The 21248-nt window shown below is 39.8% G+C and overlaps 1 protein-coding gene across 2 annotated transcripts; it reads left to right on the forward strand.

Moving 5' to 3' along the window:
• The first annotated feature begins 5387 nt into the window (after positions 1 to 5387).
• On the forward strand, positions 5388 to 20983 carry tmem168 (transmembrane protein 168). Of its 2 annotated transcripts, none has more exons than XM_062982446.1 (6): positions 5388 to 5810; positions 7880 to 7975; positions 8748 to 10014; positions 11487 to 11629; positions 13590 to 13864; positions 17405 to 20983. In XM_062982446.1, the coding sequence occupies exons 3-6, from the start codon at positions 8878 to 8880 to the stop codon at positions 17950 to 17952; spliced, it is 2103 nt and encodes a 700-aa protein (XP_062838516.1). In that variant the 5' UTR covers positions 5388 to 5810; positions 7880 to 7975; positions 8748 to 8877; the 3' UTR covers positions 17953 to 20983. The 2 variants fall into 2 exon arrangements, with proteins under 2 accessions (XP_062838516.1, XP_003221253.1); XM_003221205.4 differs by having other exon boundaries at positions 5388 to 5697.
• Positions 20984 to 21248: the final 265 nt, after the last annotated feature.

Consider the following 21248-nt stretch of genomic DNA (forward strand, 5'->3'; position numbering starts at 1 on the left):
TGACAGCCTTGTTGCAAAACTGAAGGAATGTTAGAATGTTTTGGTGTAGAAACCAGACTCGCTTCAGATTTTACAGTTGCAAAAGCAATTGTTGACTAATGACAACACGCTGTATATACAGAAACATAATACCTTGTGCTGATCCTACAATTTTCTCCAAATCACAAAAACATATGCATTAGAGAATATTTAAACATCTTGCTCTGTTGTAAGATGTTCAAAGCATCTCAGTAGTTAAGTCAGCCTTTTACACAGCCAAGTAAAGGATAAATGTTCTTGTACATCCAGTACATTGGATCTAAGCCTCAATATATGTAACCGTCGGTGCTTCAGAATTAATGCAGTTTGAAACTACTTTAACTGCTCAGTGTTGTGGAATCTTGGAAATTGTGGTTTGGCGAGGCAAACCAGTAGTCTTAGGCAGAGAAGCCAAAGGCCTTGTAAAACCACAACTTCCAGGATGACATAGCATTGAGCCGTGGTGCTTAAAGTGCTGTCAAACTTCCTTAATTCTGCAGTGTACATTAAGCTGATAGATTAATTTTCTTGCTCCCTCCTAATAGCAGCCTTCTGTTTGCCTACCCAATGCTACACAGGGTTTGAATGGGATCAAGCTGGGAAGAAGGGATTCTCTCAAATCAACTATAGCTACCTTTTGTCAGTGGCGCTCCTACAAGGTGTGTGCACTTAATTGGGGGAGAGGAGTTCCTGCTCACAAACCAAACATTTCAGGAGAATCTTCCACCCTCCTAACTTTTATGAGAAGAGGGGCTATTGTAGAGAATATAGGGCGAAAATTGCTCCCTCTAGTTGCACCAATCTGGGGACCCATTCCTACTACACAATTATAGCACTATTATTCCCCGTTAATTGCCAATGTTCCATCCTATGAAATCCTGGAGTTTATAGTTTGGTGAGGCACTGGCGCTCTCAGCTTGGGAATTATCGCTTCTTAAACTGCCAGGCCAAGGGCTTCAGTGGCAAGAACCATCACAATTAAAGTAGACTAATAATTTATGTTATTTATGTAATCCTTTATTTACAACAAGTATATCAATACTTGCTGTAAATTAAGCAGGATTACATAAATTATAGCTGCTCCAGTTTTTCAAAGAATATAGAGGTTTTTAAGAACGTCTGTTTGCACTAAGTTGGTTGGCTTTGTGTTCTGACAAAGCTGCTTCCATTGCACTTTTTCATACACATTGGAGGGGGGAACCCAGTTGTCACAGCAACATAATTAAAACTATGAGACTTTAATGTTTGGTTACCAATGCAACCTACCTCCCATTTTATCATTTACATTTCTGCTTCCAGTACTGACACCTTGGCAGGTAATACAAGGGTGTGCCTTGCTTGTCTTAGCCATTCTAGAACGTGGCTCAGTTCTTTATATAACTTTCCACACCTTGCCACTGTATTCACACTGGCATTTTTTCCTCTGTCCAAAACTGACTGGAGCGAGGGAATCCTATTAACCTGGTGCAGTGCATACACTCCTCTTCAATTGTTACAAGGTGCCTTCGTATCATTTCTGATTTATGGCAACACAAAAGTGAACCCATCGTGAGGGTTCCTTGGCAAGATTTGTTCATGAGGTGTTGCCTTTGTCTCCCTCTGAAGATGAGAGAGTGAGACTTGCCCACGGTCAGCCAAAGGGCTACCATGGCTCTGTGGGACCATGAATCTTGGTCTCCAGAGTCATAATCTAACACTTAAAGCACTAACCTAAGATGGTTCCCCTTGTTCAATTACTTGGATATAAATCCCATTGTACACAGTGGGGCATGTGTCCAATTAAGATGCAATCCTAGTCTTTATTTTTCTTACCTAAAAATTAAATGAATAGGATGTATTGACATATAATAATAATAATAATAATAATAATAATAATAATAATAACTATTTATACCCCGCCACCATCTCCCCAATGGGGACTCGGGGCGGCTTACATGGGGCCACGCCCAAAACAATACAATGTAAACAGCATATAAAAGAACAGCACAACACAATACAATAAACAATACAGTAAATAATATCCATTACAAAATAAAACAAGGAGACAATAAAAACAAGGGCAGACCCACATGAACATTAAGTTAAAACTCGGGGTGAGAAAGACATAAAAATAAAAACCACAGCGAACAGGGTCATAAGGGAGTGGGGTATTCTGGAGGATAGATATTAGGGGGAGCAACGGAAAAGAAATATAAAATGGTTACTCTCCAAAAGCGCAGCGAAAGAGCCATGTTTTCAAGTCTTTCTTGAAGGCTGCTAGTGTGGGGGCTTGCCTAATCTCCGCGGGCAGAGAATTCCACAATCGGGGGGCCACAGCAGAAAAGGCCCTCTCCCTTGTTCCCACAAGGCGGGTCTGGGATATCGGGAGTGGGGACAGGAAAGCTTCCCCTGATGAGCGAAGGGATTGTGTAGGCTTGTGGTAGGAGATACGGTCACGAAGGTATGCACGTATGCTCCAAGGTTTCATGGCCCTTGCGTATCATCACCACAGTGAGGCTCCCTTGGAACAAGCCATATGAACAAACAGAGCTTGTCTTATATTACATACATTTTGGAATATATTGTGCAAAGAAGATCTGTTGTGATAGGCTAACTACTGTTCCTGGGAATTTCCCAAGTTTGCCATCGCCTAGAGCTGGCCCTGGCACTTATTTTGAACAAAACGTACAATAAGTTTCTGGGACGGCATTGAAAGGCACAAGATGCATGCACAGCACATGAACATTGGTCAATCTGGTGTATTTTCCAGATAGTTAAGATCACTACAAGTGAGCAGCAGCTTTGGGATTTGCCTTGCTATTAACTATACAAAGCCTGGTGGGCATTGCAATGTAAGCCACCTAAGATTTTAGGATGACTTCTTTCTTCACACATACAAACAAGCCTTCCAGAGACATAGCATTTGTGCTCACATTTTGAACCTCATATGGAAGTTTTCCTCTGTTTCAACACATTTCAAAGATGGACTCCCACAGAGGCCAGCAAATGATGCAGGACTGCTTCCCAATGCAGGACTGCTTCCCGTGGTTCAAAGACAGGCAGAAATCACACCTGGAATACTGTGTCCAATTTTGGGCACCACAGTTGAAGGGAGATGTTGACAAGCTGGAAAGCGTCCAGAGGAGGGCGACTAAAATGATTAAGGGTCTGGAGAACAAGCCCTATGAGGAGCGGCTTAAAGAGCTGGGCATGTTTAGCCTGCAGAAGAGAAGGCTGAGAGGAGACATGATAGCTATGTACAAATACGTGAAGGGAAGTCATAGGGAAGAGGGAGCAAGCTTGTTTTCTGCTGCCCTGCAGACTAGGACGCGGAACAATGGCTTCAAACTACAGGAAAGGAGATTCCACCTGAACATCAGGAAGAACTTCCTCACTGTGAGAGCTGTTCGACAGTGGAACTCTCTCCCCGGGGCCGTGGTGGAGGCTCCTTCCTTGGAGGCTTTTAAGCAGAGGCTGGATGGCCATCTGTCGGGGGTGCTTTGAATGCGATTTCTTGCTTCTTAGCAGGGGGTTGGACTAGATGGCCCATGTGGTCTCTTCCAACTCTACTATTCTATGATTCTATGATCTACTCCCTGTGCATAGAAATGCTTAAAATCGGCATTTTCCTTGCGATAGGAAGTGGTGGGTTTCTCAAATTACTTTGTGACATTTCCATATGGCCATTCATATGGATGGTCTGCTAATGCTCCTTCTGTTTCCATTAGTGGTTTAAAGACAATGTAGGTCCCATTGAAATAAGTGTTTTAAAAAGTGTGCCTGTCTCCTTTAGTGTAGCAGCTAAAGGGGGGGAAGGAAATGATCCCATGGAAAGTGGGGTCTCAAAAAGGAAAGGAGGCCTATCTTCTTTAGTGTAAGGGGCTTCAAGGGAATGATCTCATGGAAAGTGGTGTTTGTAAAAGAATGCCTGCTTTTAAAAGTGTGCTGGTATCCTTTGAAGCTTCAAGGACATTCAATGCTAATCAAGCTGGCCAATTGCACCATTTACACTTGCCTCCAGCGGACAAGAGTTCTTTCTCCCACCCTGGACCTTCCACAGATATATAAATCCCACTTGCATGGTTTTCCAACAGACTTCACAGCCTCTGAGGATGCCTGCCATAGATGTGGGCAAAACATTAGGAGAGAATGCTTCTGGAAAATGGCCATACAACTCAGAAAACTCACAGCAACCCAGAAATTATTACCATCATCACCTGCCTCCAGCCCCAGCAAACTATCCTAACTTTGGGCCCTTCCATACAGCCATATAATGCAGAATATTAAGGCAGATAATCCACAATATCTGCTTTGAACTGGATTATCTGAGTCCACACTGCCGGATAATCCAGTTCAATGTGGATTTTGTACAGCTGTGTGGAAGGGGCCATGGTGAGCTATTTATCGTGTCAGAAGAAAACTGAGGCTACAGTTGTAGTGTATTTAGAAACACAAACAAAGTTAAAGACTTGGCATTATACTAAATGTCCTTTGACCAGTAGCTAGCTACTTGGAGTGCCTCTGGTGTTGCTATAAGAAGTTCCTACATTGTGCATGTGGCAGGGCCCAGACTGCATTGTAGTAAGTGGTCTGTTGTTTGCTCTTCTCCACACTCACATGTCGTGGATTCCACTTTGTTGCCCCATTTGCTAGGATTGGCTCTTCATCTCGTAGTGCCAGAGTGCCTTCCAAGTCGCTGTATCTTCTGTGTGCCCGGGAGGGAGTCTCTCATTTGGTATCAACCACTGAGGTTCTGGGTTTTAGCCTGCCACTTTTGGACTCTCGCTTGCTGAGGTGTGCCTGCGAGTATCTCTGTAGATCTTAGAAAACTATTTCTTGATTTAAGGCATTGGCGTGCTGGCTGATATCCGAACAGGGGATGGGCCAGAGATGTCACTGCCTTGGTCCTTTCATTTTTGGCTGCTACTTGATGGATATCAGGTGGTGCAATACTGTTTAAACAGTATAATTTCTCCAGTGGTGTGGGACATAGACATCCTGTGATAATGCGGCATGTCTCATTAAGAGCCACATCCAGTTTTAATGTGGTGACATGAACTCCCACACATGTATTCAGCAGCAGAGCATAAAGGCAGGTATATTCACTGTGTCTGGTTGTGATCCTCAGTCAGGTTTACGTGATATTATTTCTAGCAGCCACTTTTTGCTTGATATTCAAGCAATGCTTCTTGTAAGTCAGAGCATGGTCCAGGGTAATTCCCAAGTATTTCGGTGTGCTGCAATCCTCCAGTGGGATTCCCAAAGAGTCATTGTTCCCGCCTCTGGGTGGAAACCTGTCTCCTCTGCTCTTCTTCTGTCTCTGGGGACTGAGGCCATTCCCAGCAGCAAACTCCCGCCTAAACAAAGGCGTGCGTCCCAGCAAACACTGCCCCACATTCCTTTGAGAGAGTGACGTCTGCGCTGCTACACACGAGAAAGGAGGGAAAAAGGAATGTTAACGCCTTGAAGGGCTACATAGGGAGGGTCAGTCAGTGTTGGGAGCGCCGAGAGAGCGCCAAAGCCCCGCAGGACGGAGCCAGGTCTCTTTAGGAAGGAGAAGCGGAAGGCACGCGCCGCCGCCCACCCGCTCCGACTTCTGCCTGGCTTGAGCCCCCGCGCTTCCCGTACCCGGCCGGAGCGCGGAGGAAGACGGGCCAAAATGGCGGCGGGAGGGGAAGTTTTGAGAGGAAGCGGCCGCCGGTGAGTTCTGAGGAAAGAGGTGGCGCGGAGGTAGAAAGGGCCCGGCGCACGTGTTTAAGGCGGAAAGGAGGAGGAACGGGGGCCCAAGCGGGAGGCGTGCGCCTCGCAGGCAGGTTTGTTCTCTGGAGGCCGCTCTCCTTGCCTTCAAAGAGAGCTGCGGCCTTTCTTGGCCCAGTTAATGGCCCCGTTTCCCAGTGAGTAGACAGTTTGTGAGAGAGGAGGAAGCACCTAAAGAAACGAGGGCGACCTCCTGTTGCGTCTTTGGAGCCGTCAGGAAGTTCCACTCTCTCTAAGGGCTCTTCCACACAGCCATATATCCCAGAATATCAAGGCAGAAAATCCCAGAATATCTGCTTTGAACTGGATTATTTGAGTCGACATCGTCGTATATCCCAGTTCAAAACAGATAATGTGGGATTTTATTCAGCTGTGTGGAAGGGGCCCCATAATATCAAGGCAGACAATCCCACAATATCTATTTTGAACTGGGTTATCAAAGGGCCCTTCCACACAGCCCTATATACCAGAATATCAAGGCAGAAAATCTAATAATATCTGCTTTGAACTGGGTTATCCGAGTCCACACTGTCATATATTCCAATGCAAAGCAGGTAATGTGGGATTTTCTGCTTTGATATTCTTAGGGCTGTGTGGAAGTGCCCTGAGCCCACACTGCCATATATTCCAGTTCAAAGCAGATAATGTTGGATTTTATTCAGCTGTGTGGAAGGGGCTCCATAATATCAAGGCAGAAAATCCCACAATATCTGCTTTGAACTGGCTTATCTGAGCCCCCTTTCACACAGCTGTATAAATCCCCACATTTTCTGCATTGAATTGGAACATGTAGCAATGTGGACTGAGATAGCCCCTTCTACACCATTGTATAAAATCTACATTATTGGCTTTTCTGGATGATATGGCAGTCATCTAAGGGGCCTTCCACACAGCCCTATATCCCAGAATATCAAGGCAGAAAATCCCACATTATCTGAGGGTGGACTCAGATAACCCAATTCAAAGCAGCTATTGTGGGATATTCTGCCTTGATATTCTGGAATATAGGGCTGTTTGGAAGGGCCCTGTGGCCCCTTCTACACAGCTTTATAAAATCCACATTGAACTGGATTATATGGCAGTATGAACTCAGATAACCCAGTTCAAAGCAGATATTGTGGGTTGTCTGCCCTGATAGTCTGAGTTATATGGCTGTGTGGAAGGGCCCTCAGTTGCACTTAATTGTTTGTGAAAACACTGCTTCTTAGGGCCCTTCCACACTGCCATATAATCCAGTTCAAAGCAGATAATGTGGGATTTTATACAACTGTGAAGGGGCTGTGTGGGTCCCAACCCCAAATGGGATCCCTTTAGTTCAGTGTTGGGGTAACAAAAATGACAACATGAAAAGGTTTCTGAATGCTATTTAGACAAATCTGTTAGCAACAACATGTAGTGTTTGCAGTGGGCTGCAGAAAATGCTTCAGGGTCCTGCCACACAGCCATATAATCCAGAATATCAAGGCAGAAAATCCCACAATATCTACTCTGAACTGGGTTATCTGAGTCCACACTGCCATATAATCCAGTTCAAAGCAGAAAATGTGGGATTTTATTCAGCTGTGTGGGAGGGGCCTCAGCTGTATTCCACAAAAAGGAAAATCAGCTTTTTTTTTTTTAGCAAGCTTTGCAAATGCTGATTGCAAATGGCTCACTGGCGGGCGTTCAAAGTACTGAGTCCAGACTCGGGAGTCATCCAGTTCCTGCACATGGAAAGTGAAGAGGGAATGATGTGCTCTCAGCTGGAGATTTGAGGTCCAACTGAATCTTTTTAAATGACTAAAGTTTTTGGTTTCTGTGGAGTTTGCTCAGTTTACCCCTCCTCTCCAATAAAAAGATGATGCTGTGAGAACCAGTAAACTGTGCCTTGAAGACACAGCTTGTTATTTTGTTCTTTTCTTTCTGAGCTTTCTTTGGAAAGGAGGGAATACTAGAGCTGGGTGCACCTAGCCCTCCTTGTGAGATCTGATTGAACTGCCTTCTGCAATGGCATCTGAAAGCACCCAGTCTGACTTTTTTTTCTCTCCATAGAGATTACAAGGGATATGTCAGACTGTGCTCAACTGGTTCCTAAAGTGTCAGCTCATGACATCTTAACCCCCATCCCCTTGCCTTCCCTGTGCAGGATGAAAAATTGGAGCAAGGCTAAGATCCCAGTAGAGGTACCAGCAAAAGAAGATCTCATTGATACTCCAGCTGGGGACTCAGCAGCACCAAGCATGTGAGCATCATTCCTCCTGTGGACAGGATCATTGTGTAAAGAGTTTAATTCCCCACCCTTGCCCTAAAAATTCCATACATCTTATTTAAAACTTGCTTTTTGTGAGACTGAAAATACAAAGTAACTTATGTAGGTTCACTGTAGTCAAAGGATGGTTGTGGTGACAGAATTGTTTCCATTAGCACAACTAAGGTCTTTATCACCCATGCAGATAAATTCTCTGAAGCAGTTTTTAAGAGATACTCATGTTCATATTTCATATGTAAATACAGTAGAGTCTCACTTATCCAACATAAACGGGCCGGCAGAACGTTGGATAAGCGAATATGTTGGATAATAAGGAGGCATTAAGGAGAAGACTATTAAACATCAAATGAGGTTATGATTTTACAAATTAAGCACCAAAATGTCATGTTATATAACAAAATTGACAGAAAAAGTAGTTCAATATGCAGTAATGCTATGTAGTAATTACTGTATTTACGAATTTAGCACCAAAATATCACAATATATTGAAAACATTGACTACAAAAATGCGTTGGATAATCCAGAACGTTGGATAAGCGAGTGTTGGATAAGTGAGACTCTACTGTAATACAGAATCACGTGACATGTTTAAAACAAATGGATTACTTTCTGGAGAGATTTTTGAGTGAGGGGCATTGAAAATTCTATAAGGGAGGAAAAAGCATTGTTGGCATACTTGATGTAGGCCAAAGCTGTACATCTGATAAATCTGTCTAGCTTGATGATTCTGTTGTTGTTCTTTCAGGACTTCATTGATCTGAGACAACTGTTGGTGAAACTATACTGAAGAAACCTGCTTTTGCATTGCATTCCTTAAATGAAATTCGGACTTTCATTTTCTGTGACGTGGATACTAGCCCTACTAACCAGCTTACATGTGTAGATCATTGCGTTACTGTGTTAGCCATTGTCTCTATGCAGCAATGACAAGACTGGAAGAAGCAAATCGAGAAATGAACATGCACTCCTCTGTCCGGTATCTGGGCTATTTAGCCAGAATTAATTTATTGGTTGCAATATGTATGGGCCTTTATGTCAGGTGGGAAAAGACTGCGGATGCATTAATACTTGTAATATTTATCCTAGGACTTTTTGTTCTTGGGATTGCCAGTATACTTTATTATTATTTTTCAATGGAAGCAGCAAGTTTAAGTCTCTCTAATCTTTGGTTTGGATTTTTAATTGGCCTTCTCTGTTTTCTTGATAATAATTCTTTCAAAAATGATGTGAAAGAAGAAGCAACCAAATATTTGCTGCTTTCCTCAATAATTATAAGAATATTATATGCATTGGTTCAAAGAATATGTGGCTGCATTCATCATCGACCCACTTTACTGACAACAGTTGAATTTCTTGAGCTTGTTGGATTCGCAATCGCCAGCACTACTATGTTAGTAGAAAAATCCATGAGCATTATCTTATTGGTTGTGGCCTTGGCAATGCTCATTATTGACTTGCGGATGAAGTCTTTCCTAGCAATTCCCAATTTGGTGATCTTTGGAGTCCTTGCCTCATTATTATTTTTTCCATCCCTAAACATACCAACCAATCCATTTGCCTTGGGATGTTTTTTTAGCTGTTTAGTAACAGACCCTCTTCTTGATATTTACTTCAGTGGCCTCTCAGTAACAGAACGTTGGAAACCTTATTTGTATCGTGGACGAGCCTGCCGAAGATTTTCAGTCATCTTTGTCGGACTTATTGAACTCATTTCTTTTATTCTGTCAGCCCTTAAACTGGGTGATTTGGATCTCTGGTATTTTGTGATTCCAGGTTTTTCTATTTTTGGCATTTTCTGGATGGTCTGCCATGTCATTTTTCTTATAACTCTCTGGGGATTTCATACAAAATTAAATGACTGCCACAAAATTTATTACACGCACAGGACAGAGAACAACAGCCTTGATAGAGTCATGGCATCTAAAGGAATGCGCCATTTTTGCTTGATTTCAGAACGGCTTGTCTTTTTCAGCCTTTTTTCAACAGCCATTTTGGGTGCTGTATGTTGGCAGGTATGTTCCAATGCTTTTACACCCTGTTCTCTTGTCTATTAATGGAGGGGAGATTATATATTAGTTTCTAGCATGTGTCACCTTAGCGGAGATGCCTAGCTGAGCTATTTTTCATGGTACTGTGGGGAGTTTTTCTCTTGATATACTGTAACTTGAAAGAATGACTGTTGCAATTTTTCTGCAGTAAAGACGGGAATGTTTTAAAAACTGCCATTTAAATAATAATTTGGAAGCAAACTGCATTGCTGTAGTGGGCTGGTATATGTGTATAAGAGAAAAACTAAACTTGCATTGAACTCCTCACTTAATTGCAGCATATATCTGACTTGTCTCGAGCCACAAGGAGAGGCGGGTAAGAAGGTGTTGTTGTTGTTGTTGTTACTGTTTCTGACACTGATAGAGAATTTATAGGCTTTGTGCAGTATGTAGTCTGTGGCATCCCTGTTAATAGCTACTGAATGGCCTACTGGTAAGTGGAATTTTATTCCCATTGTAAAATGAGGGCAGCCCAGGAACAAATGGTAACCTTTGGTGAGAGTTAATCTGTCCATTTTTAACTTCGCCCAAAAGATTTAAGTAAGAATCATTCTGAAGTGGCCACCTGTCTTTATATGGCTAGTCAGAGTTGTATTGATAAGCTGGAAACTGACTTTTTGTGTTTCAAAAACATCTATCTTAAACAGACTGGTATACTTTTACAATGTCAGCAGCCCTTATTCAACATTTTAAAAGTACTGATTAGCATTCTGTTAGTCAGTTCTAAAGAAAAGAGAATGAGCAATGAAATCCTTTATATTTCGTTGGAAGCCTAATAGTGTCACGAGTAATGCCACAACTATCAAATCAGCATGGAGATTACATTTATACAGTTTATCTTTGAATCGTTTCAAATACTGCAGTAGTTCATTACTCTGCTTTCCAGTTTTGCTTTGGATACAACTTTGCATATTTATATTAAGTCCACTGGAATTACTATTCCACAATTCCCTTTTTAATTTGCCTGAACATGCCTTGTGTAAGATATTTGAGTCCCTGTGAATACTTTCTTTTGTAATCAGAAAGACAAGGATCTCAGTCTTCAAATAAATAATTAAATTATAAATGTATTTCCTTATTTTATAAAGTCTGGTTTAATGGCTTTAAGTAAATGTTTAGGTAATGCTATATAAAGTTATGTTGTTCAATCCACAGTGTATGTATAGATCTTTGTACAGGAGAATGAGTTTAGGATCAGATTCAATTTTCTTGTTGATGAAAACAATCCTATTTCAGATTAAGTGTAAAAGAACGTTGAATTCAGCCATTTTCCTAAAGTGTAGATTGTAATCAGACGTTTTAGCTTGCCTTTTCCTTTTTGGTTTATTTGCAAAGTGTTATCTGTTTAGGCTGGTGGACAAAAATAGCCAAATTTTTTTTTTCATTTTTATATTTATGTACTCTTCTAATTTAACTCTATAAATCTTCTGTTATAGAAATCCAATGGAATCTTCATGAGCGTGTTTCTGATTGTTTTGCCTCTTGAATCCATGGCTCATGGCCTTTTTCATGAATTGGGAAACTGCTTAGGAGGAACCTGTGTTGGTTATGCAGTTGTGATTCCTACAAATTTCTGCAGGTATCCTTATGCTTTTACAAGTGGACAGTTAATGTAAATATTACACCTTATTGGGCGTACCAGCATCAGCTTCTATCTCACCAGTGAAATATTAATTTATTGGCTTGATTTACTAAACTTCTGAATATGATATAATTGTGATGTGCATGGAGATGTAATTATGTGTCATTTAAATTAATTCCCAAACCCCCTGACATAGGAGAAACCTCTTTTAAGATTTAGGATGGAGAGAAGGTTTTTGAAATTTTGATTTCTTTTTGTTCAGTATTGGAATCTTAGTTCAGAAACCAAATGCCAACTTGGATGACACATTTTTAGTTTTACAGAAAATAAAACAGCTTCATAAATCTCTTGCTTTGAATCTTCCGTCCAAAAATTATATCAAGGCACTTAGAGGGAATTTTAACATTATTCATTATACCTGGAAAAACATTTAAGGTAACATGTATCTCTCCTTGCCTTCTAATGAGAAGTACAGTAGAGTCTCACTTATCCAACACTCACTTATCCAACATTCTGGATTATCCAACGCATTTTTGTAGTCAATGTTTTCAATATATCATGATATTTTGGTGCTAAATTTGTAAATACAGTAATTACTACATAGCATTACTGTGTATTGAACTACTTTTTCTGTCAAATTTGTTGTATAACATGATGTTTTGGTGCTTAATTTGTAAAATCATAATCTAATTTGATTTTTAATAGGCTTTTCCTTAGTCCCTCCTTATTATCCAACATATTCGCTTATCCAACGTTCTGCCGGCCCATTTATGTTGGATAAGTGAGACTCTACTGTACTTTGAAACATTCTGAGGGCAGAATTACATAAGACTAATTCTCTACTAAATGAACATCCCTTATTTGCATCAAAAAGTGTAGTGTTCCATTCTCCTAGATCAGTTTAATCTATTTTAAAAGAACTCTGTGTGCTATAATGTCCTGTTCATTTTAGCGCATCACATTTTAATAATAACTGTAATGAAAGAGCTGATTGTGATCAGTATTGCTATTTACTGCTTAAAATGCTAAGACTGTTAAAAGCCTGCCAAATTTCAGTTGTACTATAAAACACTATGTGCTGCTCCTGTGCTGAAGTGAAATAGATTTTACATACTTCTGCCCACTTTAAATTACTAATATGTCAGGTCAGGCTGTTTGTGAACACAGAATACTCATTGGCTTTCTCCAATGTTCTGCATTTAGAAAGACAGCAACATAAGATGCCATGGACATTCATATTTCTGTATATTAAGCAATACCAGGCATGGGACCAAAGGGGACTCAAGGTTGGGCAACAAAGTATGGGTGATCAGCTCCTGTAGTCTTTTTTTAGAGGACAGTATAAGAAAGCTCACTCACTTAATAGACCATGTGTGATTTTCTTCTAGGCTATGAGATATTGTTTCCTTTACTTTTGTTGACTAAGATAAGTTCTTATAAAGGTTGAGAACCAGTCTGCAGATTGAACCAGTGAAGGAATTTGTCCTCCATATAAAAGGGCATGCCAGGAAGGTGATAGAAAGATCCATGTTTACCATTGTTCTTAGATACAATGCTAGTTGTATGTGCTACCTATAGCCCACAGAGCTATTTAGAGGCTTTGGCTTGGTTTGTTTTAAAATATGAGTAACAAAACATAGCAATTTTAAAATTATTGAGTCATTACAGTGATGATGGAGCTCAGGTTATGATGCTTGGCAAGGTAGAAGGTAGTAGAAAAAGAGTAAGACTACTTTATAGAAGGATAAAGTAAAGACCTAAGCAAGGCTGTTGATAGCAAGATGATTTGGCAATATTTTATTTTATTTTGAGAGTTGCTATAAGTTGAATTTGACTTGCCAGCAGCTAATAACAGGTAAAAAAATGTTTACTAAGTGGTAATATCTACATCAGTGCATGTTAATAGGGAGGTATTAATTATAATATATGTGTGTGCCCCCCTTTCTCCATCACATAGCCCTGATGGCCAGCCAACATTGCTTCCACCTGAACATGTACAAGAACTAAATTTGAGATCAACAGGCATGCTAAATGCCATTCAAAGGTTTTTTGCGTATCATATGATTGAGACTTATGGCTGTGACTACTCCACAAGTGGACTTTCTCTTGATACTCTTCATTCTAAGCTGAAATCATTTCTTGAACTTCGAACACCTGATGGACCCCGACATGATACCTATGTGTTATATTACAGTGGCCACTCTCACAGTTCTGGGGAGTGGGCTCTTGCAGGTAACCAGTTTTTAATCATCTCTTCTTGAATGTATGTATTCCTTCAGTTTATATTGTACCTACTTATGTTTAATGGTACAGGTGTTTTTAGTATTGGAATTTGATACAGCGTATTTATGAATTAAAATGGGTGAATCTGGATACTTAGAAATATGTAAGCAACAAATGTCTCTCACTTTCTGCATGGAAATGGAGGCATGGAAATTTCTGCATGGAAATTGACATCTTTTCCTCATATAATCTCTTTCATGTTAAAGCTTAAAATACTAACTTTTACTTAATTTGTTTCCATTTTGAAAACTAAATGTACAAGTTTCTAATTCATTCGAAGTATACAGATAAGACTCTTGATTTTTTCTGTTATTAGTAGAACATTCCTACCAACCATACCTGAGAATGAGATTTATTCTTTGTTGTGTTTTCATCTTGCATCATTTGAGGCTTTAATTTACAGGCTATTTCATTCTTTAGAAGTATATGAAAGCAGATTGAACTGCATTGAAGAATCTAACCTGGTGTCTGCTGTACAGAGTGTAAAATGTAAAGGGGTGCTGACTAAAAATACTTCAGGTTGCTGCGGCTGTCTGAAAAGACAACATATAATTCAAAGTGACTTTATTCAAGATGTCAAATTGAAAGCGATGCCAAAGAAATAGGAGAATGTTCCACGATGGAATCATGTGAAGCTTGCATTTAGGCACTTGACAATATTTTCATGAAAGAAAATGTCATTCAACTAAAAGAAGGAAAGGGGCACGAGAGATGAATTTTAAAGGCCATTTTAGTGTGTTTATTGTATTTTAATTCTGTTTTTACCATACTGTTACTATTTAATTGTTTTTAAAATTTGTCTAGTGTGGATTGTTAGCTGCCTTGAATCCCCACAGGAGAAAGGCAGGGTACGAATAAAATTATTATTGTTGTTGTTGTTATTGACACAATGACATAGTATGACACAGCGAACAAGATAGATATGCTGGATTTCGTGTCACAAAATCACAAGTCGAACACTTCCCAAGCGTTTAGGACTGTGTGATGTATTTTCGGATGATGCGCGCAGATCCCAGTAGGGAGGCCTTTTGCAGTTGGCAGATCGTAATTTAGTCAATGTCTATTGTTTCCAAATGTCGGCTGAGATCTTTTGGCATGGCACCCAGTGTGCCGATTACCACTCGGACCACCTGTACTGGTTTCTACCAGAGTCTTTTAAGTTCGATCTTGAGGTCCTGATAGCAGCTGAATTTTTCCTGTTGTTTTTCATCAATCCGACTGTCACCTGGTATGGCAACATCAATAATCCAAACCTTTTTCTTTTTCACAACTGTGATGTCTGGTGTGTTGTGTTCCAGAACTTTGTCAGTCTGGATTCGAAAGTCCCACAGTATCTTTGCGTGTTCATTTTCCACAACCTTTGCAGGTTTTTGATCCCACCAGTTCTTTACTGCAGGGAGGTGGTACTTGAGGCATAAGTTCCAGTGAATCATTTGGGCCACATAGTTGTGCCTCTGTTTGTAGTCTGTCTGTGCGATTTTCTTACAGCAGCTGAGGATATGATTATGAATATAATAATAATAATAATAATGATGATGATGATGATGACAGATTGCCTTTGGATCAGTTTTCGTGCGGGAAATTGTAACATGACCCAGTGTTTGAATGCAAACAGAATACAAATCATAAGTGTGTCTGATTGATGTGTCTTATTAGACAAGATATTATTTTTGTTTCATTAGTGAAGACTAAATAATTTTGCAGTAGTAGGTAAAATAAATAGCCTGTAGTCACTGCTTAGACATGGAATCCCATTCAGTGAATTTCTGCACTCTCTTCGCCAAAGTGAAAGCCAAAGGCAAATTCCTCCTGAACAAATCTTGCCAAGAAAGCCCTGTGATAGGGTCACTATCAGTTGGAAAGTTCTGGAGGTGCACAACAACAAATGCCACAAACAGTCAAACAGTTTGGAAAGGCAGTTTTAGAAAAATTGACTCTTGGTTGAGGGATATAATTCTAAAAATGTTTCAAGAAGTTACTTTAAAATAATTTTCTGAGTACCTTTAATATTTCTGCTTTGAGAGCTTTCTGTAGGAAGCAACATAGGGGGGAGTGGGGAGTATCTCAGAAACATGCTTCTCAAACAAATAGATGGTTTTATTTTTGTTTTACTGTCAGGGTTAATAAATCACCTCCTTGATTTAGTGATTGCATTTAATCCAATAATCCTTCTCATTAGAGTATTCCTTGAGTTTCTAAATCTTATACACAGATTGCAGTGAATTCATAAGAGAAAGGGAAGGCTGAGTTCCATCATGTCTAAGTCAAGCAGTAGATGTAAAGGAAAGAAGAATTGGCAGTCACAACTCCAATCATGTCTAAGCCCAGCAGTGGATTAAAGGTCCTCCCCTCCATCCCAATGCCATTGCTCTAGCCTTGGAAGGAGAGAAGAATTGACAAACTCCACACTGCCTAGGCTCAGCAGTGGATTAAAGGCCCTTGTCTCTGTCCCAACTGCCATTGCTCTGGACTTGGAGGGAGAGAAGAGGAGGCAGGCACAGCTCTATCATACCTAGGCTCATCAGATTCCACCCAGAAGCTATTGGATTTACTTTTCTTTCCAACTATCATTCTGTTTTCCTAATTTGTTGTGTCTTATTTAAAGCATAAGCATGAAGGCAAGGAACTGTCAAATTAACTGCAGGCAATCTGCAACTTACAAACAGGATAGGTTCTGTAGGCTTGTTCTTAAGCTGAATTTGTTTGTAAGTCCAAACAGGTATATTTTTAATTGTAAAATCAGTCATATATATATATTTAGCTTTGGATAGCATAGGTAAGAATTCACACCCCTGCGGTGCTTGTTTTGCTATCTGTGCCCCTGTTCAAAAGGTTTCGCCTCACTTTCTGTCCCTGTGATTATTGGATTTTGAAAAATGTGACTTGTTGTGGAAACAAAGATTGATGAGAAAGCTTCAGTGGAGACACCTTTTCCCCATGACAACTCTTCCAGGAGTGAATTTCCCCCTTCTGAGGGTAAATTTATCTCGCATCCTGTTGTTTTACCCCATTCTTAACTATGAATAGTTTGTAAGTCAGATGTTTGTAATTCAATGACTGCCTGTACAGTAGAGTCTCGCTGATCCAAGCTTCTGGATTATCCAAGCCATTTTTGTAGTCAATGTTTTCAATATATCGTGATATTTTGGTGCTAAATTCGTAAATACAGTAATGACAACATAACATTACTGCGTATTGAACTACTTTTTCTGCCAAATTTGTTGTATAACATGATGTTTTGGTGCTTAATTTGTCAAATCATAACCTAATTTGATGTTTAATAGGCTTTTCCTTAATCCCTCCTTATTATCCAAGATATTCGCTTATCCAAGCTTCTGCCAGCCCATTTAGCTTGGATAAGTGAGACTCTACTGTATTTATAAGCCACCCTAGGCCACTCTTAAATAAGTAGCCAGGCAGATTGGCTAGTCTATAATAGGAATGTTGTATTGATTTTTATGTAATACCCATATTTCTGTTTTGCCGCAGGGGGTGATGCACTGCGTCTTGACACACTTTTGGAATGGTGGAGGGAGAAGAATGGCTCTTTCTGCTCACGACTGATCATAGTGCTGGACTGTGAGAACGCTCAGCCTTGGGTCAAAGAAGTAAGAAAAGTCACTGACCAGTATATTGCAGTTCAAGGAGCAGAACTGGCCAAAGTGATAGACCTAGAAGAATCAGATCCTCCTCATCTTGGTGATTTTACTAGAGAATGGGTGGAATACAACTGTAATCCCAACAGTAACATCAGCTGGTTTGAAAAGGGGCGTACGGTGAAAGCCCTCTATGGAGTGTCAAAGCGATGGAGTGACTATACTTTACACTTACCAACTGAAAGCGATGTTGCCAAACACTGGATGACGTATTTCCCACGCATCACCTACCCGCTGGTACACTTGGCAAACTGGTTCTGTGGTCTTAATCTTTTCTGGATCTGCAAAGTGTGTTTTCGGTGTTTGAAAAGATTAAAAATGAATTGGTTTCTTCCCACAGTATTGGACACAGGGCAAGGCTTCAAACTTGTCAGATCTTGAAGAACCAAAGATGAGCAGAACTTGAGAACTCGCAGACCTTGAAAACATGGCGGACGTGAAACTGTTTTATTTGTAACAGTTTACTGTTTGACAAAAAATTGCTACTTTTGTAGCTATATTCCTTTGCTCATTATCCTGAGCAACTATAGTTTTGTAAAGAGTAAGAAACTCCATTGGATAACAAGGGCAGCATAGATATTCGATAATAATTTAAATTGTTACTGAGTTGGATCTGAATTGTTTAAAAGCCATTAAATACACCCATGCACTTGCGAAGAAGTTGTGTACACTTGTTTGCTTTGGATAGAATAGTAAGAAATTACCAAATTTTGTACTATTAGATTAGAACTCAGATATATCCACATCAGTCCTGTGTGAAAGGAGAAGACCTGGCTTAGACTGGTTCTACACTGCCCTATATCCCAGCATCTGATCCCAGATTATTTTATTTGAACTGGATTATACGAGTCTACAGATAATCAGGTATAAGGAGATAATTTGGGATCGGATCCCAGGATATAGGGCAGTGTAGATCCAGCCTGAAATGCTCTTTTTGCTTTGGTGCATTTCAAGGTTCCCACAAAGGACAGTGAACCAAAATTAAACAAAGACCTCTGGCAAGTAGAGATAGCTTTAAGGCTAGTCCAGTTCACATTAAGTGAATGTAAGATAGATAGGTTTTTCAGCAGCTTCCATACATAACATGTAGAATTACTGGATTCTGAACGTTACTGATATTGGCAAAGTTTATTTCCAAAACATTTTCCAACAATATCTTCATTTAGAAAATTACAGTTAATATGTGATAGTAGTTTCAAAAGATCCCAATATCTTCAATTACAAATCAAAGAAAGGCAGTCACTATTGATTTGTGGAATTGAAAAGAAATGGACTTGGTATCAAATCATTGCTGTCTTCTTCTTTGCTAATTTGACAAGGTTCTGAATTTCTGACTACAAACTGGAGCAAATTATCTTCATCATAAGGGAATTAGACAAGCTATTGGTGAGATAAACAATCTGTTCTTACCCTTTTTGGCTTCCGAATCTGGTTTTAATCCTAACTAAAGCCTAGAGAAGGAGCCCCAGTGGCGAAGTGCGTTAAAGCACTGAGCTGGAGACCGAAAGGTCCCAGGTTCAAACCCCGGGAGCAGCGTGAGCGGCCACTGTTAGCTCTAGCTCTGGCCAACATAGCAGTTCGAAAACATGCCAATGTGAGTAGATCAATAGTTACTGCTCTGGCAGGAAGATAACGGTGCTCCATGCAGTCATGCCGGCCACATGACCTTGGAGGTGTCTACGGACAACGCCAGCTCTTCAGCTTAGAAATGGAGATGAGCACCAACCCCCAGAGTCAGATATGACTGGACTGGACATCAGGGGAAACCTTTTTTAAAGCCTAGAGCAGTTTTTCTCAAACTGTGCTCCTCTAGGTGTTTTGGACTTCAGCCCCCAGAAAACCCAGCCAGCTCACCAGCTGTAAAAAATTATGGGAACTGAAATCCAAAATATCTGGAGGAGCAGAGTTTGAGAAACCCAGGCCTACCGCATGAGCTGTACTTGTCTAAAACAGATATTATGGCACTGTGACTTCCTCTTGTGTATACCCAGCTCTCAGATTTTAGACTGGAATCTCCATAACAAAATACTATATATATTCAGACTTTTTTAATTTTAGCACTCTGCTCTAACCTAAATTTTAATCACTGTAACCTTTTCCAAACATAGTTTCCCTTATTGGAGAGGTCTAATTGGTAAGCTTCTATCTCACTGATCTTCCAAAATGTATTATGGCATGATGAAAACCTTAAGTACCAAGGCAAAGCTTTTCATGATTATTTTTAAACATACCTAGTTGCATCCATATTCTTATATTGACTTTTAAAAATGAAAATCTATTTATAGTCTTTAGCTGTGAATAAATATTTCTGCCAGGTACTAAAAATGTATTCACTATTTAAGGCAATAAGAACAATTTTTCATGTCCAAAAATGATGCACTTTGCAGAATTTTGCCTGGAAATATAACCAAAAAACTTTTTCAACAGGAGCTCCATTCCACAAGAAACCTTTCTGTTCAGTTGATCATGGGTTTTCCATTTCAGAAATGTATGGGTGGCAGTTCCCTTGTATTCATTAACCACAATAGAACTCATGCTCTATAGAGACCCATAGCCCTAAACTATCCAATTTCCTGGTAGAGATGATTGTACAATCCAGGCATTGCCATTTTTGGCCCTCCGTGATGACTGAAATGGGATCAAAGTCTGGTCTAATGTGAGGGATGATTCTCCAAAAGGAGTTGTGTACACATTTTGCTAGGGCATTGCCAACAGAAGGCTTATTCTGAGACTAATGGTAATTGTTATAAATGCAAGCAAGTCCAAACAAGTTCAGCAATACTCTTGCCTTGGGCTGAGGAAGAAGATTTTAAAATACTTTATTGTGATTTTGGAACAAGTTTGACTGAAATGATCCTCTTCAATTCCAGATTATTAGCTTTCAGAAGCCTATAACATCATCCTCAATGGAGTTCAAGAGACCAGACAAAGTGATTTTCTATGCCCAACTTCTCCTAATTTGTTTTTTAACCGAAACACAGTTTTATATTGAAGTGTTTCTGGGCAAAGATTATCTTGGCTCTTTATCTTTTATTTGTCCTGTTTTTATACCTCTCATTTCCTATAATGTGCAAATGCTGATATCTCCAAATTGCTTACATCTAATTGCAAAGCAGATAGATAAGCAACCTCTGCAAAAAGGTTAAGCCATTTCCTCTGTATGACAATTGCACTTTCATCTATTCCAATTTCCTTCGTGATGTTTTGAAGTGTTTTTCCTTTAGTCTTGGAAAGTTAACATTTCTCTTTAACATACTGTGCTTCCTTGGGGTTATAAAATGCTAAACTGATTTAACAGTGAGCTAAACCTAAGTGTGTTTAAAGGGTTTCTTGCCAGCATTGGGTAACTTCCTTCTTACCATTCAGGGTTTTTAAAACTGAACTTGTTCTATAAAAATATTATTTAAATATATGTGGCTCTTTCCTATTATTACTTTGCATTTTCCTTTTGCAGTCCTATGTTTAGTTATTTATTTCAATAATCATTTTAAAATACATATTATGTCAAGATATAAATAACTGAAGTAAGGTTATCAACCATTTCCTTTGTTTTTAGTTTTAGAAGAATGGATAGCAAAACATATTTTTATAGATTTTTTTTTTTGTGTGCCAGGAGCAACTTGAGAAACTGCAAGTCGCTTCTGGTGTGAGAGAATTGGCTGTCTGCAAGGATGTTG

Source organism: Anolis carolinensis, chromosome 5 (assembly GCF_035594765.1).
Source record: "Anolis carolinensis isolate JA03-04 chromosome 5, rAnoCar3.1.pri, whole genome shotgun sequence".
In the NCBI taxonomy this organism is placed as follows: Eukaryota; Metazoa; Chordata; class Lepidosauria; order Squamata; family Dactyloidae; genus Anolis; species Anolis carolinensis.

What these genes read in the sequence shown, in the direction of transcription:
- tmem168 (XM_062982446.1), top strand. Translation starts at nt 8,878, where the DNA reads ATGTGTAGATCATTGCGTTACTGTGTTAGCCATTGTCTCTATGCAGCA. An exon ending in TGGGTGCTGTATGTTGGCAG is followed by an intron (nt 10,015 to 11,486) that starts GTATGTTCCAAT and finishes CTTCTGTTATAG; the next exon opens with AAATCCAATGGAATCTTCAT. An exon ending in ATTCCTACAAATTTCTGCAG is followed by an intron (nt 11,630 to 13,589) that starts GTATCCTTATGC and finishes TCCATCACATAG; the next exon opens with CCCTGATGGCCAGCCAACAT.